At 39.8% G+C, this 25,076-nt stretch overlaps 1 protein-coding gene across 13 annotated transcripts in view; it reads right to left on the minus strand.

The window, feature by feature from the left end:
- Positions 1 to 25,076, minus strand: part of fat1 (FAT atypical cadherin 1) — a 180,822-nt gene that overhangs the window by 144,352 nt on the left and 11,394 nt on the right. For 11 of the 13 annotated variants that reach the window (XR_010006430.1, XM_062981473.1, XM_062981480.1 and 8 more), the window contains exons 2-3: positions 16,757 to 16,929; positions 12,339 to 15,625 (exon numbers count right to left, since the gene is read on the minus strand). Coding sequence is in view for 12 of the 13 variants with exons in the window: in XM_062981473.1 (XP_062837543.1) it covers positions 12,339 to 15,625; positions 16,757 to 16,791 (3,322 nt within the window). In the remaining variant the exon portion in view is untranslated. The remainder of the gene's footprint in view (positions 1 to 12,338; positions 15,626 to 16,756; positions 16,930 to 25,076) is intronic. The other 2 variants (XM_062981476.1, XM_062981475.1) reach the window with 1 other exon arrangement.

The following is a 25,076-nucleotide window of genomic DNA, read 5'->3' on the forward strand; positions in this document are numbered from 1 at the left end:
ATTAATATGGTGATACAGGCACACTTACTGAAATTTAGTTACAGAAGGGATGTAGCTTCTCTATGTTGAGTACACAGGGTATCATTCTTAATCAATAGTCCATAGTCTTTAAGTATACTTGTACTCACTGAAGTCCATAAACGTACTTCTATATTGAAGTCATAACAGCACCCACCTCCACTAAGGTGTAAAGCAAACTGACTGTAAAATGGAGTCCTGAGTCTGAACATGCTCAGTATAATCACGTGTCTATAGTCCCTTCCACAACAAAGAGGTACAGTCAAACTGGCAAATCAGCATACACATAGAATACAGATTAGCAAATCTATACATTAACAAATAAATAGTGAGAGGCTTGAGAGGTTGCTATTTCCAACACTGGTAATGTGATACAGGTCTTTCTGATCAGTTTATGCAAAGTCCAGACTTACTAAACTGTTGTTTAGTAAGCAATAAAGACAGAACACTTTATGATACACAATTTTTTCTGTTCTTTGAAATCCTCACCAGTTCAACATCCAACCATAGAGTGGGGAAATACAGCATAACTACCCACATTCGGAGACCCACTGTGAGCATCTCCTTCTTCCAGAGAGTCAACTGGTCTGATCTGAACCTTGATTAATCCATACATGTGATTAAAAAACATGAAGTGTGGTGTTTTATAGGGTAGTTATAAAAAGACTAAACATCTTGAGCACCATATGGAATGGAATCTAGGAATGTTTTTATTACTAGCGATAAATCAAACACTTGCTACTTTAGTGTGGGAGCCCTGTCCTTTTGTTCCTGATACCCCCAATTTCAGCACTTCTTGTCAACAAACACTGTCTTTTACCCGAATCTACAGAATAACACGGCAGAGAGCCTCCATGCACACACACACTGATCTCTTCCTTGGATGGACATTATTCATTCTTCACATGATATTGCTGACATGGTGATTTAAACAAGCTTTGCAGACAGTTGAATGTACATAACTGCTCAGATGCAAGGTTTAAATTTCAGCAATATATACTGAGTTATGTGACAAAATAGAGAGCCATAAACTTGTTCCAAAGATAAATGAAAGTATTTAACTCCCAAATCTGAATGCCATCAGTTTCATAAAACAGACACAACGCATAATCTATCTTCTTCCCCGCAAAAAAAGCCCTTCCAAATGATTAAAATTTTAACCACCCCCCCCCTACAAAAAGTAAAGATTATTTTATCATTTCTGCCTCCCCTTACTGACCCTTAATATATAGTTCAAAAACTAAGCAGATGTTTCAGTAGAAAATTAATCTGCAATATGACAGCTGTATCAGCAACAGTTTAAGAAGCACATTCCACAGATTTCAAAAATTATTTCCCTTCAGAACTGCTTTGCTTATCAAGTACATTTTAAACATGGAAAAGAGAAAAAGAGCAACTGGAAAAGCTGGTTCACCTTTTATATTCATCAGATCAAACTACTAATCCACTGGAAAATCTTAAAATAAATTAGACTGTCTCACACTCAAACTTGGGTTTTTTTGTTTGTTTGCTTGCTTTTTCATATCAGGAGTACTTCTGGTGTGAGAGAATTGGCTATCTGCAAGGAAGTTGCCCAGGGGACGCCAGGATGTTTTATGTTTTTACCATCCTTGTGGGAGGCTTCTCTCATGTCCCCACATGGAGCTGGAGCTGATAGAGGGAGCTCATGCGCGTTCTCCCTGGGTTGGATTCGAACCAGCAACCTTAGTAGAAAAGTTGGTACCAGAGGTGGAAATAACATAGGAAGAGTATCTATAGCTTTCTAAACCACAATAAGGAGAAAAGGAAAACCGAAAAACAGGTTTCAGCTATCATTTTATTCAGAACCTAGAGTAATTGTTACTGCATTCCTCCAAGTCGTTTATGACAGATGGAAACCCTAAGAGAATCCTATCTTGGAGTTTTCTTGGCAAGATTTGTTCAAAGGTGGGTTTGCCTTTGCCTTCCCTCCAAGGCTGAAACAGTGTGTCTTGCCCAAGATCACACAGTGCTAATAAAAGAAATAAGCTGTAGGATCTATCCTGCTCCCAAATCCATCTGCTGCTAGTACCAGGAGGGCTTCCTAAAAAGAAGGAACAATGGTATGCAATGGTATACCGTACTTACCCGCGCCTAATGCACCATCAAATCTAATGCGCACCTCAATTTTAAGGTGATCATTTCTAAAAAATGGATTTTTTCTCACCAAACCCCAAACGAGGAATGATTGAAGGGCAGCCACGGGGGGGGGGGGGGAGGGGTCCCCTCTAAATCCAGAAAGTTCTCCCCTCCCTCTTGCCTTCGTGTGCCGCTGCCAGCACAAAACCAAGTTCTTAATCAAAGCAGGCAGGACCTCAACTCTTCCCTCTCCAACTGGAAGCCCTGCACTGGCTTGCAAGGGATCAAGCTGATAGGAGTGAGGGTCAAGGCAGGTAGGGTGATGTGGCAAAGGCTGCATGGTTTGGCAAGAGAAGCATCATGGTTTAGGGGAAAGCTCAAATGGGAGGGGGGAGTTTAGGCGCAATTCCAATGCGCCATCGAATGGAATGTGCTCCCCAATTTTGACTAAACAATTTAGCCAAAAAAAAAAAATGTGCATTAGAATCACGTACCATCCGCTGGCATGGGCAGACTGGTGTGCATATTAAACAGTTTAAGCAGTACCGTCATGGATGACTTATGACTGTTAGCAACCTTGTGGACTCATTCCATTGGCAAGAAAGGATAAGGCTGAAATCCAATGAATACTGAGAGACCACACTACACATCTGGAGCACTATGGGTGCAGAAATACTAGAGTTTTTTGCATGAGAATTCAAAATGCCCCTCCCTAAGTGCAAATCCAAGTATTACACAGACTACTGTCTTGGGAGTTGAAGTGGAATTACAGAATTACAGAGTATGAAAGGGATCAGGGAGGTTAACTTCCCAGCAGAAATAGTTACGGCTTCACTGGCATGAGAGGAAATGTAGCCATTCAGATTTACAGGGCTACAATTTCCAGCATTCTCTACTGCTGGCTAGACTTGTTGGGATTCACAATCCAATAATATCTGGAAGCAGCGTGATTCCCATTATTGCTCCCAAGGAATGAACAAGGCAGGGATATCTTTTATGCACTCATACAATACTTGCACCATGAAGACTTGTTTGCAAAACTATTTGAAGCTTTTCCAGGAATATAAAATTTAGTAAGGAGTCCAAAGAGTTATTCTTTCTATATATTTTTGCTACTAACGTGTGCATTACTTTGCTTGGAATTTATTTCAAGGTCTCCCCTTCAAGAAGATTTTGAAGAAAGCAATGGCTACAATCCGGAACCTTTTCTAAAATCAGGTGTGAGTGCATGGTAAGCACTTTTACCTTTATTGGTAGAGAGCCGACATATAATATAATATATTACAAACTGTCCTAACTCTGATCCCAGAGAAAGGTGACCTGTATTCAGGAAAAAAATAGTCCATCATGTGCAGTGACTTAATCTGTTTCCTAGAGTGTGACAGTGGCCTTTTACCAAAAATTGAATGCATAGATGATTCTGAACACCAGCTGGCTTTTATATCCCAAGGTAATAATTTTCCCTGTGACTTCAGAACTGTTCTTCAAGAATTTGTAAGCATCTCAGAGTTTCAGGGCTGAACTCCAGGTAATATTTCTTTCCTAATATCTTCCCCAATACTAGGTCTCAATGCAACCTACAAAACATTATCTACAGGCAGTCCCCAAGTTATTACATAGTCAGAACATTTTTTCAGTGTAACTCCAACAAAAAAATTGTTTTGCTGACTGTGACACTGTTCAGAAGATTTCACCTCACTTTCTGTCCCTCTGATAATTGGATTTTGAATAATTTGGCTTGTGGTGGAAACAAGGATTGATGAGAAAGCTTCAGTGGAGACACTTTTTCTCTGTGATAATTCTTCCAAGAGTGAATTTCTCTTCCGAGGGGAAGATGTCTCTCACTTCCTCACCCCCATTCTTAACTATGAGCCATTTGTAAGTTGGATGTTTGTAACTCGGGGACTGCCTGTATATATCCATATCTATCTTGCCTTTCTTCCAGTACAGCACCCATAAAATATGAATGTTAGTATGGATTACAAAATATTGTCTCTTTGCATATTTTTAAGTACAATTTAAAATGTATACAATTTAAAACTCAGTAAAAGGGAATATAAAATTGACAAAACGCCAAATCATAAATTCATAAAACCCTGTTCGAATAAGAAAAAAAATTCACTTGTTCATCAAATTAGTGCAAAAAGGGATTCATTCTGGCCTCCCTAGGGATGGAATTCCAGCACCTGGGAGCAGCAGCTGAGAAAGCATACTCCCTTCTTCCAACTAATGTGACTGAAAAGATTATGGGACAGATTTAAAATACTTTCACAAACCTCAAAAAAAACAAAACAAAAACAGGCAGGTTCTTCAGACAACCTGGACCTGAGTTACAGGGTTAAGGGGTAGGTCCAGTAGAATTTGAATTATGCTCAGAAATACGCCAGCAGAATAGGGTTGGGCCCAAATCGTGGTAGTTTTATATCGTTTCATTCATTCGGATTACACGAAATGGTACAACCCCACGGGATATGTAAAGCCGCCTTGAGTCCCCTTCAGGGCGGAGAAAGGCGGGATAGAAATATCATAAATAAATAAACGGTAGACGTTTGGTCAGCTGATTTCGTCACCTTCAGCCAAGCACTCAGTGCTCGATGCTCGTAGACCCTGCAAGATAGGCCTATGAGCCATTGAGCAGTTGATGGTTTGTAGGCCCGGCTCGCAGGGCCTGCAGTCCAGCACCGAATGCTCGATGCTCATAGGCTTGGCTTGCAAGGCCTACGAGCATCGAGCGCTCGGCACTCACCTGTAGGCCCTGGCTGCTGGGCCTACAGTCAAGCACTTGACAGTAGGCCCGACAGCCAAGGTTTACGAGCATTGAGCACTTGGTGCTCAATTGTACACCCTGCGAGCCAGGCCTATGAGCAACAAGTGTTTGATTGTAGGCCCTGGCTGCTGGACCTACTGTCAAGTGCTCGACTGTAGGCCCTGCAAGCCGGGCCTGCAAGCCGGGCCTACGAGCCATCAAGCACTCAATGGCTCATAGGCCCACCTCGCAAGGCCTGACACTTTGCCACCCAAGGCTTGATTTTTTTTCCAGACCTTGGACAGAAAAGCCCATTCTTATAGGCACCCATTTCCGTAAGCAAAGGATGGAAACTAAAATGGGCCATACTAATGGAACAAACAGAAACGATTAGTAGTTCCATACAAATGCACAATCCTACAGCAGAGTTGTTGAAACAAGGGAGATACATGCACATTGTGGCCAACCCTAGTTAACAAGCTAGCTGCATCTCTTTCAACCAACTCTGAACACTCTTCCAAGGTAGCTCATGTAGATCTCATTACCATAATCCAAACAGGATGATTGTGAACTTAAAAGTTCAGTAATGTGGGTCTGACAATACCCATTACTGAAAGTGATAGTCTGTGGCATGATGTTGATGTGTGAGCTATTGAATGTTGGTACACATATGATATCAAGTTCCTCGCATGCTGGGGAAAAGGCAGATAATTTCCCCACATTAGATAGCATATGAACTACTACACTACAGTACACTACATTACACTGTTATTAATAAAAAAAATCAAGGAACCACACCTAAAGAAAGTTACTTTTGGGACTACAACTCCTCTTATCTCTAGCCATGCAGCCTGGGGTTTAAAAGGAGCCATAGTCCTGAAAAGTTAACTTTTCCAAGTTCTGATTGGAATCAACTACTACTGCTTTCGGGTTTGGGTTTTTTGTTTTGTTTCTTCTTTTCAGATATATTTAGAACATTTCAAAAGTGCATAGGGACCTTCTCTTCCCCCTCCGCTTTTAGACTGAATGGAAAAAGTGAGTATTATGTCATATTAGAAACCAACACAATCCAAAGGCGTTAGAAATAGAAAGCATATAAACATCAAAGCTGTAAAAAATCCGACATGTCAAACAACTGTCAAGTTGATATAGTACCCGATGTTCTTCAGGGAACACACCGTAGTGTAACATTTACTCTAATTTTCTAAGAGATAGATAGTAGTCAAGCAAATGCTTAAGCATAAAGCAGTTATTTTTATGACAAAGACAGCTGACACTGGGATACAAATGTTTCTGCAACCATTATTTCAACAAACGTGAAATAACGATAAAAGATATGTTCAAATTTTAAAAGCTCCTTTTGCCCCCAAACCTGAAAAACTGGGAACTGATGCAAATTATTTTGGCTTTTGCTCCAGAATTGTTTCAGTACATAAAGTTTTTCCTTTCCTTAATACCAAAAGCTAACATAATGGCAGTTTGTGCTCAGTATAATCCAACATAATGAACTTTATTTACAGATTTAAAGCAGGCAACATCTCTGGATCTAAACGTGTGGCTGCAGGTGAAAATGTCAGACAGGGTTTTGATTTGAGTTAGAGAGGGTTTGGGGACTTTGCTGAGACAAGACAGTTAGTCAAATTAAATAATTGACTGTTCTGGGGAGCCATGAACTAAAAAGATTGTTCCAGAGTTACTGTGAATTTTAATGTTATTCCTTTTTGAAAACCTGTCTCTGTGTGTCTCCATCAAGTTTGATAAGCAGTAAGACCATGGCTACTATAAAGAGCCACACAACAGCACAGTCATAAGTCCACATTTGAAGAGTCACTCTAAGGTCCACAAACGTAATCCATAAAGGAGTTAAGTGGAGCAACAAGTGAAGTTAGAACTGCAGGGCCAGCTTGGGAAAATAAATTTTTGACATATTTTAAACTTCTCTACTCTCACCCTCACAAAAAGAAATGCCTTTCAGAACACCTCTGGGGGCTTTTTCAGTTAAAGATTAAAAAACTTAGGGAAGAGGGTTTCATTGAAGCTGCTGGAGGGCAATGTGCTGCATGCACATCATTAAACCCTCAACCCTGACTTAGATCTGCAGGGATACAAGAACTCCTTCTTGCTATACAAAACCCATCATATATATGCAGAAACAAGGCAACCCATAATTCCAAAGAAGCCTGGCTTACGGTGAACAAGCAATCACCGTAAGCTGTAAGGAATATCAGTTCCTTCCAGGTGGTCACAAAAGGCAACACAAAAGAAAATGACCAGTATATAGTATTCTGGTATGTTTGCTTATGAACATTAAACCAGGATTTTGACATGCTTTGTTTTCAGTGCATTGACACATACACAGAAGTCTTCAATGCCTTACTTTAGCATATAACTTCTCATCACATAAAAGAATGGCTCCTAGGCAAACCATTTTTATTCCAAGCAAAATTTTTGCAATTCCATGCTTGGTTGTTTATTTCCTTGTAAGCAGTGGAGGGATGTTGTGGTTAGCCTTCGAGTAATTTCTAAGTTATGAGGATCCTAAAGTGGTTTCCAATCTTTGGTCCTCCAGGTGTTTTGGACTTCAGTTCCCACAATTCCTAACAGCTGGTAAGATGGCTGGGATTTCCGGAAGTCGAAGTCCAAAACAACTGGAACACCAAAGATTGGAAACCACTGGGTTAGAGGGAGCTTTTCTTTGATTTCCACTGAGACTGAGATAGAGCGACTTTTCCAAGGTCACCCAATGGGTTTCCATGACTGAGTGGAGATTTGAATCTGGTCACCAGAACCTGGTCTTAGTCCAGTGTTCAAATTATGACATCATGCTGGCATATTAATAAAGTGGTCAATGGTTCTTCCTACTACAAGGCAGATGCTGCTAGTGAAATAAAAATTTAAAAAACCCTCAAAGAACAGCTTTCTCCCTGGAACCAAATTTTAATCAACGCCTCTCTTTTTAATAACCTTGGATTTAGCACTAAAATAAATACAAAAAAATCACTGCCTCTCCCATAACCCTTTGCTAATCTTTTCTATAGCACACAGCAACGGAACATACTAGAGAGATAAGTTTGGGGAGAATTCAGCATGATGTACAGGATTTGTAGGGACTGGGATGTATAGTTCACCGGCACTCTAAGAGCACTCTGAACCTCACCAATGATGGACCTAGAACTAACTTGCCACACAGGCCCAACATGGCCAACTGTACATACTGATGCAGTTTGGGGGTGAATGCCCTGGGAATCTGAGAATTGTAGTTCACCTTTATCCAGACAACACTGAACCCAGCCAACAAAGTATCTGGACCAAACTTGGAACACAGATCCAACATAGCCAACTACGAATACTGGCAGGGTTTAGCGGTGATTGTCCTTGACATATGGGAGTTGTAGTTCACCTGCATCCAGAGAGAACTGAACCCGGCAGATGATGGAGCTGGACCACATTTGGTACACAGACTCAAGATGGACAACTGGGAATAATGGTGGAGTTTGGGGAGGATTGACCCAAGATTTTTGGGAATTGTAGTTCACCAATATCCTTGTGCATTTTCTAATGGGAGCATTCATACAAACCAAAAGCAAAGACTGAGTTTTGTTTTCTAAGAAATAGCATAATATAAGACCACAATGATATAACCTAACATCCAAAATCAAACAAGACCCTTCTCAAATAACCCGGGCATTGCTGGGTACCCAAGCTAGTTTATACAGTAGAGTCTCACTTATCCAACATAAACGGGCCGGCAGACAGTTGGATAAGTGAATATGTTGGATAATAAGGAGGGATTAAGGAAAAACCTATTAAACATCAAATTAAGTTATGATTTTACAAATTAAGCACCAAAACATCATTTTATACAACAAATTTGACAGAAAAAGTAGTTCAATACACAGTAATGCTATGTAGTAATTACTGTATTTACGAACTTAGCACCAAAATATCACGATGTATTGCAAACATTGACTACAAAAATGTGTTGGATAATCCAGAACGTTGGATAAGTGAGTGTTGGATAAGTGAGACTCTACTGTATATGAATCTTGACACATACATAAATTGCTGCCAACTCCTCCCCTCTCCCCTCAAACTACAGGAAAGGAGATTCCACCTGAACATTAGGAAGAACTTCCTCACAGTGAGGGCTGTTCGGGAGTGGAACTCTCTTCCCCGGACTGTGGTGGAGGCTCCTTCTTTGGAGGCTTTTAAACAGAGGCTGGATGGCCATCTGTCGGGGGTGCTTTGAATGCGATTTCCTGCTTCTTGGCAGGGGGTTGGACTGGATGGCCCATGGGGTCTCTTCCAACTCTACTATTCTATGATTCTATGATTCTCTCCCGCACAAAATGATAAATGCTAGAGTTTACATGATCTGCTGCTAAAATCAACTTTACTTGTGAGACAACATACTTAATCTATTTCATTGAACATTTTTTAAAATAAAATTGCTGTTGTCTCGTCAAGTACATTGTAAAAAATATGAATTAAATGATTTGAAAGGTAAAAGCTGAGAAGTTTAAATACAGCTCTAGGGATTATTTAAAGAGGAATTTAAATAGTTTTGTATAATATTTTTAAAAAAATGCAATTACACAAGTGGCACTTTGTTCTTTCAGATTCTAACTACCCATAGGCCACCTCAAGAAATGCTCTCTCCAGGTTGTTCACTTTAACATCAAATCATTCAATCTCCATAATCTCTCCTCATATTTCTGCCATCAAACCTGTCTGTAATACCAAAAAATAGCTAAGCATGACATTTGGATCTCTGCCTAGCCAATGGTTTGGGGCTGGTAATCCTTACATTTCTGTGACATTAAGGAGGAAGAAGTAGAACAGAAGGAAAACTGCTAAAATATCTACTATTAAGACAAGGGAATCAAGTATGTATATAAACCACAGAGGGGTGTTCCAGTTATTTAAGATACTGGGCATTTCCCTAACTGTTGGCACAAAAAACAAACTAAGCAAGCTGGCATGGAATAAGATGCCAAAACAGTACTCCTTCACACTCACAACTCAGCATTTTGAGACTCTACACCAGTGGTTCCCAACCTGTGATCCATGGACTACCAGTGGTCCACAAGAACTAAAATATGGTCCATGGCCTCACTATTACTACACCGTTACAACAAGAACAACTGATCTCGCGAAACCCTCTTAGAGTGCCGAGGCAACGGGGATGCCGGGAGGGGAGAGACTGACTAACCATGAAAGGCCAAGAAGCCTCCTGATTGCTGCTTCTCCTCCTCCTTCCTCCTCCTCCTGAGCGGAGCAATTTCATGTGGCGTAGCAGGGGAGCCTTGGTGTCTTCGTTTTTAGGCCTGTTTGTGGGGTTATTTGGGGTGCTGATTCAGAAAATTGCATTGGATGGACCACATCAGCTGTAGATTATTTATTGAATATGGTTTTCTGGGGGTAAGCAGACAGCGAATACTGGATGGCATATGTTCTATATCAGAAACTAGAGCTGATGTGATCTAATTAATGCAGTTTTCTGAATCAGAACCCCAGACAAGCAAACTGAATCTAAAGTTGACGAAAAACTGATTCATAACCCTTTTGGTACTAATGCTGATGGTCCCTGGTAAAAAGTGGTCCCTGGTCAAAAAAGGTTGGGACCACTGCTCTATCCAAAGCAGTATGATTCCATCTATCCATCCACCTGAAACAGCTCATGTCCACATAGTCAAACTTACGTTTTCATGAAGTGTACGAAGAGAACAAATTATCTGTCTACAAAAGGATGGATAAAATTTAAATTTCATTTCTGTAACCATTATAATATGTGTATGTTTGTGTGTGTGTGTGTTAAAAATCCTTAACTCCACAGTTTCAAAAGATTACTGAACTTCTAAAAATTAACTTCTCTTCCATATCTTCAGAACCGACTTCTTTTCTCATCTCCTCTTCCACTTGCAAACACACAAATACAAAAAACAAAACAAAACCCTTGAGCATTTGAAGCTTCTTAAGAATACGACTGGAAATGGAAAGGACAGTCAATAAACATACAACCCTAATCCCTACTGGAAACTAAAGTCTCCAAACCATAATCTCAAAACTACATTTATGACCTTTTCATAGAAGGCTGACTTTCTTTGAGAAGACAAAATATATGGCAACCTTATTTCTTAGTCATAACATAACTTTATGATACTACTAGCAAATCTGCATTTGCATTATGACTTGATGCAAAATACCAGGAAATTAAAAATGACCACAGATATCAGCCAATTATCCATCTGAGGCAACATGTGCTTCTATTTTATGGGTAGTAAACTGCTTGATCTGTGCAATGAACTCAGTATCAGTAGTTTTTACTGCAAGTATTTATGGTTATTCTCTTCTATCTCAAAGAAAACACTAGTTTGCTCAGTAACTACTACCTGCCCTAGCTTCTCATTTATATTAATTACCTTTCAAAGAAATGGGGCTGGGGAAGTTTAAGGTAGATAAAATTATTGTAGGATATGTATGAATTAGTGCTCTGTCACAGTCTAATATCACAGCATTCTGTTAACTGAAACATAATACATTGCATATCATATATCTAAACTTGGAAAAAACTGCTTTGTATTTAAAAAATAATAAATTCTATGAGATTCTAGAAGACTTGGTTTTTAATAATAATAATAATAATAATAATAATAATAATAATAATAATAATAATAATACAGAATGACTTCGATAATTATGTTGCCTTGATTTAAATCACTGAAACCTAATAAAAGTCTCACATATATATTAGAATCAGTTGAAGCATGTAAATCCTGCTTAGAAATAGGCCAAGCATACTTCTCCCATTACCTGTGGGCACAATATATATACATAATATATGTGAATTGGGAAGCTGCAACATTGGATATAGTAGAGAGTGGAACAGATGCCAAAGATGACTTGGGACATCTTTGTTTTTATGACAGTGCAACTTATCTCCAATAATCACTGGCCTAACAGTGATAACACAATCTGGACTTTGGAAACTCTGATTTCTCTTAACCAAGAACAGAAAATATGTCTCTTTCACAACACCTACAGAAAGAGAATTTTCCCCATAACAATGAACCTGCTAGAATCCTATTGAATATAATATATAGCCTTATCACTACACTCAACTTCACCAAGCAGAAGCATTACTCATTCACAGAAACTGCTCTACTCCAATTTGTTCTATATTGAATATTTTTTCAGGCCAAGCTCAATGTTAACCCCAGATCTAGTAAGCCCACTGAAACCAATGGGACTTGCATTAATAGTGACTAATAAGTCCCATTCATTACAACAGGTCAATTCTAAAAGAATAAACATTAAATTTAGCTCTCTGCCCTGTGCTAGAATAGAATAGAATATCACCTAGGTTCTTGCTTTTACAAACTTACAGATTTTGGGCATTTCAAAAACAAATATACTGTACATAAAATGAGTAATAAAAAATAACCAGAATAATTTGTTGAAGAGAATGAATTCTTACCTTTTTCTTCATCTATTGTGAAAATTCCGACACCGGATCCATCCCTTATCGAATATCTGACCTCACCATCTCTTCCTGTATCTTCATCAAATGCAGACACGGTCATCACCAAAGAACCAATGGGAACATCTTCATTTACAAAACCTTTATCCACAAAGTTTGGGAAACGTGGTGGGTGCAGATTCTCATTGACATCAACAACTTCAATCTCAACATAACATGTAGAAGACATTGAAATGGGTTTTCCTTTGTCTTTTGCCCGGACTGTTAGATTATACATTTGCTTCCTCTCAAAATCCAGTCCTTGTACAATACGGATTGCTCCACTGAGTTTATCAACATCAAAGCTTCCCTCTCCACCATCCAAAAGACTGTACCGCACTTGACTTGACTGTCCGACATCAGGATCATAGGCTTCCAGCCATGTGATAATTGTTCCTTCTGGGAGATCCTCTCGGATTTTTACACGGTAATTCAATGGAATAAATTTAGGAGGATTATCATTGACATCTTCCAAAGACACCTTCAGCAATACAGTTGATGACAACTGTGATTCTTCTTTAGCTTGGTCCCTAGCTTCTATTTTCAGGAAATGTACAGATTGAGCTTCACGATCCAAAGATCCTATAACTTTCACAATACCTGTTACACTGTCAATAGAAAATTTATCTGTGTCTGTAAGAATTGAATATCGCACTTCCCCATTAGTCCCTAAATCTCTATCTATGGCTTCTACTTGAATGATTTCTGTATCAAGATCCTTGTTTTCACTCACATCAACAAAATAGCTATCTTGTAAAAATTCTGGATGATTGTCATTGGCATCGAGAACTCTGATATCTAAAAGGCGCCAGGCAGACTTCTGTGGTATTCCAAGGTCATAAACGGTAAAATTCAATGTGTATTTATCTTTGACTTCTCGGTCAAGAGGAGATAAGATTTTTAGCATTCCTGTTTCCATACCAATGACAAAGCTGCTATCATTATTACCTCCAGAAATAGCATAGACCAGCTTCCCATTGAAACCAGTGTCAAGATCAGTGGCATTAATAAGTTGGATGTTGGAACCTACAAGCAGATCTTCTTTTATTTCAATGCTATTGGGAAGACTAGCTGAAAATTGAGGTGCATGAAAATTTACAGAGTGAGTGTCAAAAAATGTATCCTCGGGTTCACTACGTCCATGGAGTTTATTTGCCTGTAGAAGCTTCTCTGCCAGCATTTTGGCTACACCGGTTTCTTCACACTGCAACTTTACTGGTTTGCGACTGGCAACTACAGTAATGTTAATATATAAAGGTGATGAAAAGTTTTCTCCATCCGTAGCAGTTATTCTCAAGCTATGAAAAGATGTTTTAGCACCTAAGCCATCTACCAATGACTGTTTCAGGGAAAGCACTCCAGAATTTGGATTGAGAACAAATAAATGTAATTCATTTCCAGATTCAACTTGGTACTGCACTAACTGAAGCTCATCGGCATCAATGGCAGATACAGTTGTTATCTGTTCTCCAACACCAAGCTCTCTGGGAATTGTTCCCTCACAATTGATTTTCTCAAATAGTGGAGTGTTATCATTCAAATTGTTTAGAACTATGGTAACAGGGGCTTCAACTTCTCGACGGTATGGTGTGCCCCAGTCAGATGCACGAACTCTTAACTTATAAACTCTTGGCATCAGTTCATAGTCCATGTTTTCAGAGGTGCTGATAACACCAGTGAAATGGTTGATCACAAATGGAACAGGATTTATGTTTGCAATACTGTATGTCACATAGCCATTTTCACCTTCATCCAGATCTTTTGCATTCACACGCATGACACTTGTACCTATAGGAACATTTTCATCAAAAGAGGCTTTATAAGACATCTGGGTAAATTCAGGGGAATGTGTATTGACATCTATGACTTCAATCAGTACTCTCGTAGATGCTTTTCTGTCACTCGTCATAATCTCAAAATCAAAAGAGGACGAATATTGTGCTTTTATAGGATCGAGGGTAGTAATAAGGCCAGTGTGAGGATTCAAATTGAATCTGACATTGCTTGGTGCACTTTTAAACATATATTTCAAGTGAGAATATGTAGGTAAAAATTTTACCATAACCACAGGGGTATTTGGTGGGGCAAATTCACTTATTTCGGTTCTGTAAATCTCTCTTTCAAAATGGACTGGTCCAAATCTAAACTGGGGAGAGGCCACATGAATTACTTTGACAGAAGAAAATTTTGGAGGACTGCCTTTATCTTTAGCTTGTAGAGTAAGATTATAACCGAAGGGTTGGCTCTCCCAATCAATACTGCCAACGGCTCTGATTTTATATTCTTTCCCTCCTGGGAAAGTCCTCACAGCTCTGAACTGCTGCAGTGGATCACCTGCCACAATGCTTAGGGATGCTATCTCTCCATTTGAACCATGATCCCTGTCCTCAACTGTTACAACTGCATATACTGGGTCATTGTCTAACTCTGAAGGAGTTAAAGTGAGGGCAGTGATCACTGGAGCATGTTCATTCGCTTGCTCTATGTAAACAGTTAATCTTGCCATGCTACTGATACCACTGCTGCCATACAGTTTCATTCCACGGTCCACGGCAAGGATTTCCATCTCATAAACCTTTGATTCTGAATAGTCCAGTCTGCCAGTCAAAACGATCACACCACTTGTTGGATGTATAGCAAACATATCTGTCCTCTCTTTAAAGCTGTAATAAAACTCCCCGTTGGTTCCAATATCAGCATCTGTTGCGCTTACCCTTGCAATGCTGGTCCTTATTGCTGTATTCTCAGGCACAGAAACACTGTAAGAAGTTGGCGAAAACAATGGCCGCAAGTCATTTGTATCCAATACTTGAACTCTGATTTTTGTGCGGGCTTCTGCATTGGTGTTCTTCTCTATTGCTTTAACAGTTAATACATAATGGTCTTTTACTTCTCTGTTTAGTATAGCTGTGTTCCCGCCCTTGGTCCGTATCCGTAAAAAGCAAAAGTCCCCCAAAATATGTTCTTCAGCTTTGAACAAGTTTTCGTTGTCACCAGAAATGATTTTGTATTTTATATCCCACAGGGAGTTTCTGATAAAAATGCCCATTTTTACTGAATGTCCAACATAGGTCTTGGCCGCAGAGTTCTCATACACAGTGGCATTATAATGAGCTTGAGTAAACTGCATTGGCAATGTGTGGTCCTGTCTTGGATTTCCTTCACAGTTTCCAAAATGCTGCACAAGCAGCAGGAGCAGCAGGAGCATGGCGAAATGGCTCTCCATGGAGGCAGTTCCCCAAATCCTGAAAAGAAAATAGAAATATTAATCAAAGGGGCTTGAGGAGAAAAATCTCAAAAATAAACACCCTGAGTCTTACATTATTTATCCAGCCAGCATGGTGTTGTGGTTTGAGAACTGGATTATAACTCTGCAGAAAGGGGTTTGAATCCTTGCTCAGCCATGAAAACCCACTGTGTGATCTTGGGGAAGTTATGTTCTCAGTCCCAAAGGGAGGCCAAACCCTATCTGAACAAATCTTGCCAAGAAAATGCCACTCTAACAATCACCATGTCAGACTACATAGAGAAGCCACCGAAATCCACAAGCAGGTGGACAATTTTAACAAATAGGAGAAAACCATGAAAATGAACAAAATCTGGCTACCAGTATTTAAAAAAAACTCTAAAATCAGGACAGTAAATAAAAAAGAACACTTTGAAACAGGGGAATTCCAGACATGAGACAATTAGAGCAAGCTAACACTTCTTAACAAATGATCCCCCCTGGCAGGAATCAGCCAGGCCTTGAAGTGGCGAGGCCATTAAATGCTAATCAAGGTGATTAATTACAAGATTCACACTTGCCTCCAACAGACAAGAGCTCTTTCTCCCACCCTGGATCTTCTACAGATACATAAAACTCCCTTGCCTAGTTTCTAATATACCTCACAACCTCTGAGGATGCCTGCCATAGATGTGGGCAAAACGTCAGGAGAGAATGCTTCTGGAATATGGCCATACAGCCTAGCAAACCCACAGCAACCCAGTGATTCCAGCCATGAAAATCTTCCATAACACAATGATAGGTTTACCTTGCTATGAGCCAGAAACGACTTGAAGGTACACAACAACGAGAAGAAATTCCTAAATAGCATATTGACTGTACAATATGAAGACAACAGAAGAACTATTTCAAAATAAGTTGCACTAAAGAGTGAAAACATCTGCCAATTTCCATAATAATTTAAGCTGCAGACATCAGGAGTTAATGAGCTTTGATTGTCCAGGAACCCATCAATTATTGGTGGTCACAGGAACATAGGAAGATGCCTTATATTGAGTCAATATAAACTCAGTATAAGGCATTCAGTATTATCAATCCTGACTGGTAGCAAGAATTTAGGGTTTCAGGGCAGATTCACTGTATTCTCTACCTTAAGATCCCTGGTATTCTCTTGTGGTCTCCCATCCAAGGGCTAATCAAGCCCAACCTTGCTCAGCTTCTGAAATCAGATGAGACTGGATGAAGTGAAGGTGGTTCGATGGTCATCAAGACTCTGCCCATCTCTAAACACCAGGGACTTGTCCATAACTCAATGCTTCACTTCTGGGGGAGGAAAAGAAGTAAGTTTAAGGTCAAGAATAATGCCCTGCTATAAGCTGTATTGCAAAAATGAAGCAAGGAAACTTTCATGTCAACACAGGTTCCTTCCTGGAGCTGAATAATGAAATAGGATGAGGCACTCAATTCCCTTGGATTTCAGTTTTCTATGAAAGGCAAGTGTAAGTGAGGAGATCATCCCCTTTCCTCTCTCCAGCTCTAAGAGGAAGGCTGATTTTTTTTATTTGCTTCCTGTCTGTACCTTTCAGAACAGCAATGATAACATGAGTCCATTTCCATGCCTAGCACATCAAGCAAGGCTGGGCCATAATGCAATAAGCATCCATGGAACAAACTCACTAAGCAGAAGCAGAAAAATATGATGAAGAAAAAATAGTATTACAGAAATATTGACATTTTCAAATTTTGGACAAGGAGTGGTAGCTACAGGAAGCGCAAAGCATCACTGAACTTTCACAGCCAACACCAGCCTTCTTAAAAACAACAACAACAACAACAACAATAATAATAATAATAATAACAACAACAACAGCGGCTTACATGGGGACGAGCCCGGTCAACATCATAAAATATAAACACATTAAAATACATACACAACATCATAAAATAGAATAAAATAACAACAATTGTAATAGCACAGCAGTTGTGACAAAATAAAAACAAGCTCAAACTAACAGCCAATGAGCCTGAAATAAAGTCAATTTCTAGACATGTTTGGGTGGGCTGATGCAACTCACTTTTGAAAATAGGGCTAATGGATAAAGTGCGTAAGTCCAGTGAGTAGGGGAGAGCGATGTAAGATGGGGAATAATATCTTTGGGTAGAGAGCAATTTTAAAGTGCAAGGCCGAGATTTTATGTCCTAACTGGAGCCAGGTTATTTAGGGGGTTATCTAGTAAAATGCACAGCAGAGCATCCACATTTTTAGTTCTTTACAGAAGATGGACAGGATGGGTGCTAACCTAATCTTCCTGGGAAGTGCCAGAGCTGGGGGGCCACCACCGAAAAGGCCCCCTCTCTCGTCTCCACCAACCATGTTTGTGATGGGGGCGGGAGTGAGAGAAGAGCCTCCCCAGAAGATCTTAGAGACTGCGCAGGCTGCGCAGGTTCTTACCGTGTTTCCCTGAAAATAAGACAGTGTCTTATATTAATTTTTGCTCCCAAAGATGCTCTAGGTCTTATTCTCAGGGGATGTCTTATTTTTCCATGAAGAAGAATTCACATTTATTGTTGAACAAAAATATGAAAATTTATTATATACTGTACAGTAGTTGTTATCATAAACCAGCATAACTGGACAAACTGTGAATCCTATCAAGAATTTCTTGTTACGACCATTATTTCCATGTACAACCATCTATGGTACATACATTTCTCAATCCTGCATGCTCTGGTGTTCTGTTCAGCGGGCATGCTTCCAAACACAAACTTTGCTAGGTCTTACTTTTGGGGGACGCCTTATATTTAGCAATTCAGCAAAACCTCTACTAGGTCTTATTTTCTGGGGATGTCTTATTTTAGGGGAAACAGGGTAGGGGAAGATGTGGCCACAAAAATAGGCCAGTCCCGAACCGTTTAGGGTTCTATAGGTGATAACTTGCACCTTGAATTGGGACCGGAAACTTATCGGCAGCCAGTGGAGCAATATAAACAGGGGAGTTGACCGTTCCCTGTAATTAACTCCTGTTAAAAACCTGGCCGCAGTTAAGGAATGGGGTAGGAGGCACAGATCCTTGTGCTGAGCCTGCATGATTCATATTCAGTGGTGATATGCAGCACACAGAAAGACATACAGATTGCTGTATTTTCCTTGTCACCACAGACAAAAACAACCTGGAAGGACAACTCCTTAATTAAACAATAGCATGTGGGATCACCGCTGAAAGACAGTGCCATAATTTCAACAAAACAAGAACAAGCGGCCAGTGTATACAACTACCCACACTTTGTCGTGATCTTTTTAAGAATTACTCCCAAATACAACTAACTAGGGTGAAACATTTTCACACAGCTCATGTGGAAATGCAAGGAGCACCTTCCATTCTTCCACCAGCTGTAAATTACTGTAGATGGAGAGGTGGGGAGAAAAGCTCATAGAAAATGTCTACTTAGACTCATTCTAACAACCTGTATGACTTTGTAATAGATGGCATTACAAGAAGAAATTCCAACTAATTTTCAAAAATACATGGGAGTTTCCATATTTATTCCAGCAGCCAATGTACTTGTACTCTTACTACACTAGCCCTAACCACAGCATTGTGCTCTAATAATAGTTATAATCCCTATTCAATTCAATATATGCTGGCAGGTGTGTTAAATATTTATTGCTCGTGTTCCTATAAATGTTTTTCAGCTTTCTGAGCACAGATGACAACCTTGAACAATATTACACTTTTGAATAACATAGTAATTTATATTACTGGGCCCCAATATTCACATACTCGTACACGACAAACCAAAAAGTAGTTCATACCCAAAGTAAATGAATGCTTCTGTACCAGTAGACTACAAGGCTGCTTTAACTTATCATTTGCTTATCTAGAGCACAACGCTTATGGCGTGAAACACTTCATCTTCTGCACAAGCAAACTTTGACTTTTTACTCCACCTAAATGCAGGATAAGCAGCATGAGATCTCAGCATGAGGGGTATGTTTTGCAGAAAATCTTATGGCAAGATATAAACCTTAAGAAGCAGAGCTTTCCAATTCAGGAAGAACAACAATAGATAATGAAGTAATAGTTACTCTATGCTCTAATCTTGTATCTCAAAAAAAAGGTGTGATGTATGTGTTGTCAGGGGCTTTCATGGCCAGAATCACTGGGTTGCAGTGAGTTTTCCAGGTTGCAAGCATTCTCTCCTGACGTTTCTCCCACATCTATGGCAGGCATCCTCAGAGGTTGTGAGGTTTGTTGGAAACTAAGCAAGTGAGGTGGATATATCTATGGAAGATCCAGGGTGGATTAGCACCTTGATTAGCATTTAATGGCCTTGCAGATTCAAAGCCTGCCTGATTCCTGCCCGGGGGAATCTTTTGTTGGGAGGTGTTAGCTGGCCCTGATTGTTTCGTGTCTGGAATTCCCATTTTCAGAGTGTCGTTCTTTATTTTTTGTCCTATTTTAGAGGGGTTTTTTTAATACTGGTAGCCAGATTTTGTTCATTTTCGTGGTTTCCTTCTTTCTGTTGAAATTGTCCACATGCTTGTGGATTTCACCGGCTTCTCTGTGCAGTCTGACACATGTTTGTATGCTTAGGAATGAATTGAGCTAGGTTAGGTAGAAGCAAACTAGTCCAACTTTTCAACAACCAAGATAGATGCTGAAGTGATAACCTGTGTTCATTTATAGCATCATTTCAGCTAAGATATGCCACTTGAACAAAAAATAAATGCACTTGTATAAATGTGTGTGTGTGTGTCTGTATGTGTAAATATATGTATATGTATATATGTGTGTGTGTATAAAGGTTTGAGTACTGAACTACGACTCCAACTCCCATTCCGTCATGGAAACCCACTGGGTGACCCTAGGCAAGTCACACTCACTCAGTCTCAGAGGCAAAAGAAAAACCCCTCTGAACAAATCTTGCCAAGAAACGCCTGTAATAGGTTTGCATTAGGGTGGCCACAAGTCAGAAACAACTAGAAGACACTGAACAACAATGATATGAGAGAATATATGATGGAAAATTGAGATTTAGCACTTTCTTCCTTAGCCGCAGAATAAAAGATTGATTCTTCTGAATGAAATCAGAAAATTCTCAAAATGATAGCCTATGTGTAAGCATGAACCATTCTCCAGGTATTTGTGAACATAAATACACTTTTCTCTACCAAAAGCTGTTCACATAAATTCTCCTGTTTACCTGATTGATACAAATGTAAATATGTGGACAGACACCTTAAAAGACTATCCTAGTTAATCTAAGTACATGAGCTCTCATAAAATCCAAGTCTATCTCCCAAAGTCATTTGTGATAAAAGAACAAAATCCCTAAAGTGGGGGTGATAAGTGGAATTGGGGAACAAAACCATTTCACAGATATGTTTTGTGAAACTTCTTAGTTCTTCATAGAGAAAAAAATTGGTTAGTGGCTCTGCCACTGTCATGCTCAAGGTAAAAGCATATTTTGCTGGGCTTCTGAGCCCATTGCAATTTGAAAAGAACCCCCATTTCCTACAGCAGGAAAGGGAATCCTGTGGCTCATTTTCACAAGGAGGCCCTACTGAAAGTCTTACTCTCAAAGGCTCAACTAACCCTCCCGAAAAAGTCAAAAACTAGAATTATCATTCCAAGAAGCCTACAGAAGCTAAGATAACCTTAAGAAAACTTGCCTTGTTTTGTCTTGGGTCTCCTTCATTTACAGAATTCTTTTACAAAACCAGAGACCTTCAGGTGCTCCAGTTTTGTTTGGAAGGTGGGGAAGCATGTTGGTCTGTTCCCTTCAGGTTGTATGGGACAACAAATACATTTCAGAACTTGCTCACCTGCATCCTATGGCAATTCAAGCAATCAGTACCCTACACAAGGATTACAAGACAAGTCCAAATGGCCAGGCATTTATACAGTAGCTAAGCTATAGAACATACTTTCCAAGATCCACTATGGATACCTGAAACAGTAGATAATAGTAAAACCAATATTTGAATATACTTGGGCCACAAAAAGTACTGGTTGATCTAGAGAAACACACAAAAAGTTCAAGAGGATAAACAATTTGGAAGCATTTGTAAGTGAAATCATGGATATTGCATCTGTAAAAACTGCACACAATGGTAGACCACAATTTAGAGCTTTGTGGGTGGAAAGAAACTGCACAAAGCCTCAAGTATACAGCCTCTCCGGCTCTTACCCGTGCCCATGGGTCAGGATGATTGCTGACATTAAACTTGGTGTAAAGTAAAACTGGTTTTACGTTGCACATTTAAACCAAAAATTGTGGTTTAAAATAAATCCAGGCTAGTTAAACCAAGTACAAACAGACTGGTTTATCTGAATATTGCATAGTATTACAAATTCCCTCTGGTTTCACAATGGAAACAAACTGTCACATGAAGATGTGTTCAAAATTTGGGAACTCAGTTCAGCTCTGATACTAAAAACAAACTCCAGGACTCAGAATTCCTTAATTCTGAGTCAGTATTTTTTACACCAGTCTGTTTAGTGAAACTTGGGATTCTGGCTGAAAACAAAGACAATCCTATAAGACTGAAGTCTGCTTCCCTGCCCCCTCCTGCTCTCTTGAGTTAAACAACCCAGCAAAACAATTTAGGACTTCAAGTTGCCTTGTTTAGACTAGAATCTATCATTCAGACACACAGAGACAATTTATTCACTGAATTACCGCATATAAGGAAAACAGCAAGACTTATTGTACTTCTTAATAAATTGCTATTTTCCGTAATGATTGTGTTTACAGCACCAATGAAACCAGCAAAAATATTTTATACTCCGTTTATTCTCCTTCTCATTTCAAACTATTTCAAAACATTAACATTTCAAACTATTAAAGAGGTAAACATACACAAAGTAAACCTGAAGAAACTTTGAGGAAATGACATGTGTCTCCATGATACATATGCTACAACTGAGTTCTCAATGTTGCCTAAATAGCACTGCAAACATAGGTCGGTATCCTCTTGGATATTTAGATTAGATAGATCCCATTGCTCCCACCAGAATCAGCAGCAATTCCTCCCCCTCCACACACACTCCTTGCTCTTAAAATCCTATTCTAGAAATGCTATGAAACTTTCCAAGATTTTTTTTTCCATGTTGAGAAACTACAAGTCGCTTCTGGTGTGAGAGAACTGGCTGTCTGCAAGGACGTTGCCCAGAGGGACGTCCAGACGTTTTGACGTTCTTTACCATCCTTGCGGGAAATTTCTCTCATGTCCCTGCATGGAGCTGGAGCTAATAGAGGGAGCTCATCCACGCTCTCCCCAGGGTGGATTCGAACCGGCAACCTTTGGTCGAGCAGCCCAACCTTCAAAACATCAGTCCTGCTGGCACAAGGGTTTAACCCATTGCCCCACCGGGGGCTCCACCCTCCAGGATGTCCAAAAGCAACAACCAGGGAAGGTGAGACCAATTCTAGTGGAAGGAAGAGGATCGTCTTAAGTACCAAATTAGTTTGTTGCCTTAATTTAACTTAAAAGCTGAAGTATGAGTTGGAAAGTGGGAGCTTTTAGGTGGTTTGCTGTGAAATTTCCAAGCTGTATGGTCATGTCCCAGAAGCATTCTCTCCTGACATTTGGCCCACATCTATGGCAGGCATCCTCAGTGGTTGTTGGCATCTGTTGGAAACCAGGAAAGTGGGATTAATATATCTGTGGAAAGTCCAGGGAGGGAGAAAGAACTCTTGTCTCCTTGAGACAAGTGTGAAGGTTGCAATTGGTCATCTTGATTAGCATTGAATGGCCTTGCAGATTAAAAGCCTGGCTGCTTCCTGCCTGAGGGAATTCTTTTTTGGAAGGTGGTTAGCTGGCCCTGATTGTTTCCTGTTTGGAACTCCCTGTTTTCAGAGTGTTGTTCTTTATTTACTGTTCTGATTTTAAGAGATTTTTTAATACTGTTCATTTTATGGTTTCCTCCTTTCTGTTGAAATTGTCCACATGCTTATAGATTCCCCTGTTTTTTGAGTGTTATTCTTTATTTACTGTCCTGATTTTAGAGTTTTTTTAATACTGGTAGTCTGATTGTGTTCATGTTCATGGTTTCCTCCTTTCTGTTGAAACTGTCCACATGCTAGTGAATTTCAATGGCTTATTTGTGTAGTCTGACATGGTGGTTGTTAGAGTGGTCCAGCAATTCTGTGTTCTCAAATAATATGCTGTGTCCAGGTTGGTTCATGGAGTGCTCTGCTATGGCTGACTTCTCTGCTTGAGTTAGTCTGCAGTGCCTTTCATGTTCCTTGTTTTGTGTTGCATTTGGTGGTCCCTATGTAGACTTGTCCACAGCTGCATGGTATATGGCAGACCCCTGCAGAGGTGAAAGGACCCCTCTTGTCCTTTGCTGAATGTAGCATTTGTTCGATTTTCTTAGTGGGTCTGTAGATAGTTTGATTCACACTTGCCTCAAACAGACAAGAGGTCTTTCTTCCACGCTGGACATTATTCCAGAGATATATAAACCCCACTTACCTAGTTTCCAAAAGACCTCACAACCTCTGAGAATGCCAACCATAGATGTGGGTAAAACATTAGGAGAGAATGCTTCTTGAATATGGCCATGCAGCCCAGAAAATTCACAGCAACCCTGTGATTCCGTCCATGACAACCTTTGACAACACAGCTTTTAGATCAGTGGTTCTCAACCTGTGGGACCCCAGATGTTTTGACCTACAACTCCCAGAAATCCCAGCCAGTTTACAGGTTGTTAGGATTTCTGGGAGTTGAAGGCCAAAACATCTGGGGACTCACAGGTTGAGAACCGCTGTTTTAGATGGTTTTGGACTGCTGGTCCAGTAATTCCTTACCATTTAGTCTATCATTAATGCAGGAGCTAACATGGTATATTGGCTTGGATATTGGACTAGGACACCAGGATTGGCAATGGAAACCTCCTTGGTGACTTTCAGAAGACAATGGCCAACCTCAAAATCTTGCCATAAAATCCTATGTAGTTTTCATAAGAGGGCATTGACTTAAAAGCACATAACAGGAACTATGAACAATGAAACCTGAAAGCCAAGCACATCTGAAAGTCTACAGCAGTGGTTTTCAATCTGGGCCTACAACTCGCAGAAATCCCAGCCAGTTTACCAGCTGTTAGGATTTTTGGGAGTTGAAGGCCAAAAACATCTGGGGACTCCAGGTTGGGAATCACTGGCCTATAGCTGACCAGTCCTGTTAGTAGTAGCCGTGCATGCAAATACGCATTTCTGAAAGAAATATATTATAAAACAGCATACTTCATATACTTAGAATCAGTCAATTTTGAGGTGATGTTTCTTACCCAGTACCAACAAAACAGATTTCCCCATAAAATTTCAAATGGTGTTAAAGCTATTCTACAAAAGACATAATAGGAGAGAAAGCCAACATCCATCAGCACTATCTGGTACACATTTCTATTATATCCCATGAAGCCCACTTCTAAGTAAACGAGTATGTGATTACAGTCTAGAAG

The sequence above is a fragment of the Anolis carolinensis genome, chromosome 5 (genome assembly GCF_035594765.1).
Source record: "Anolis carolinensis isolate JA03-04 chromosome 5, rAnoCar3.1.pri, whole genome shotgun sequence".
In the NCBI taxonomy this organism is placed as follows: Eukaryota; Metazoa; Chordata; class Lepidosauria; order Squamata; family Dactyloidae; genus Anolis; species Anolis carolinensis.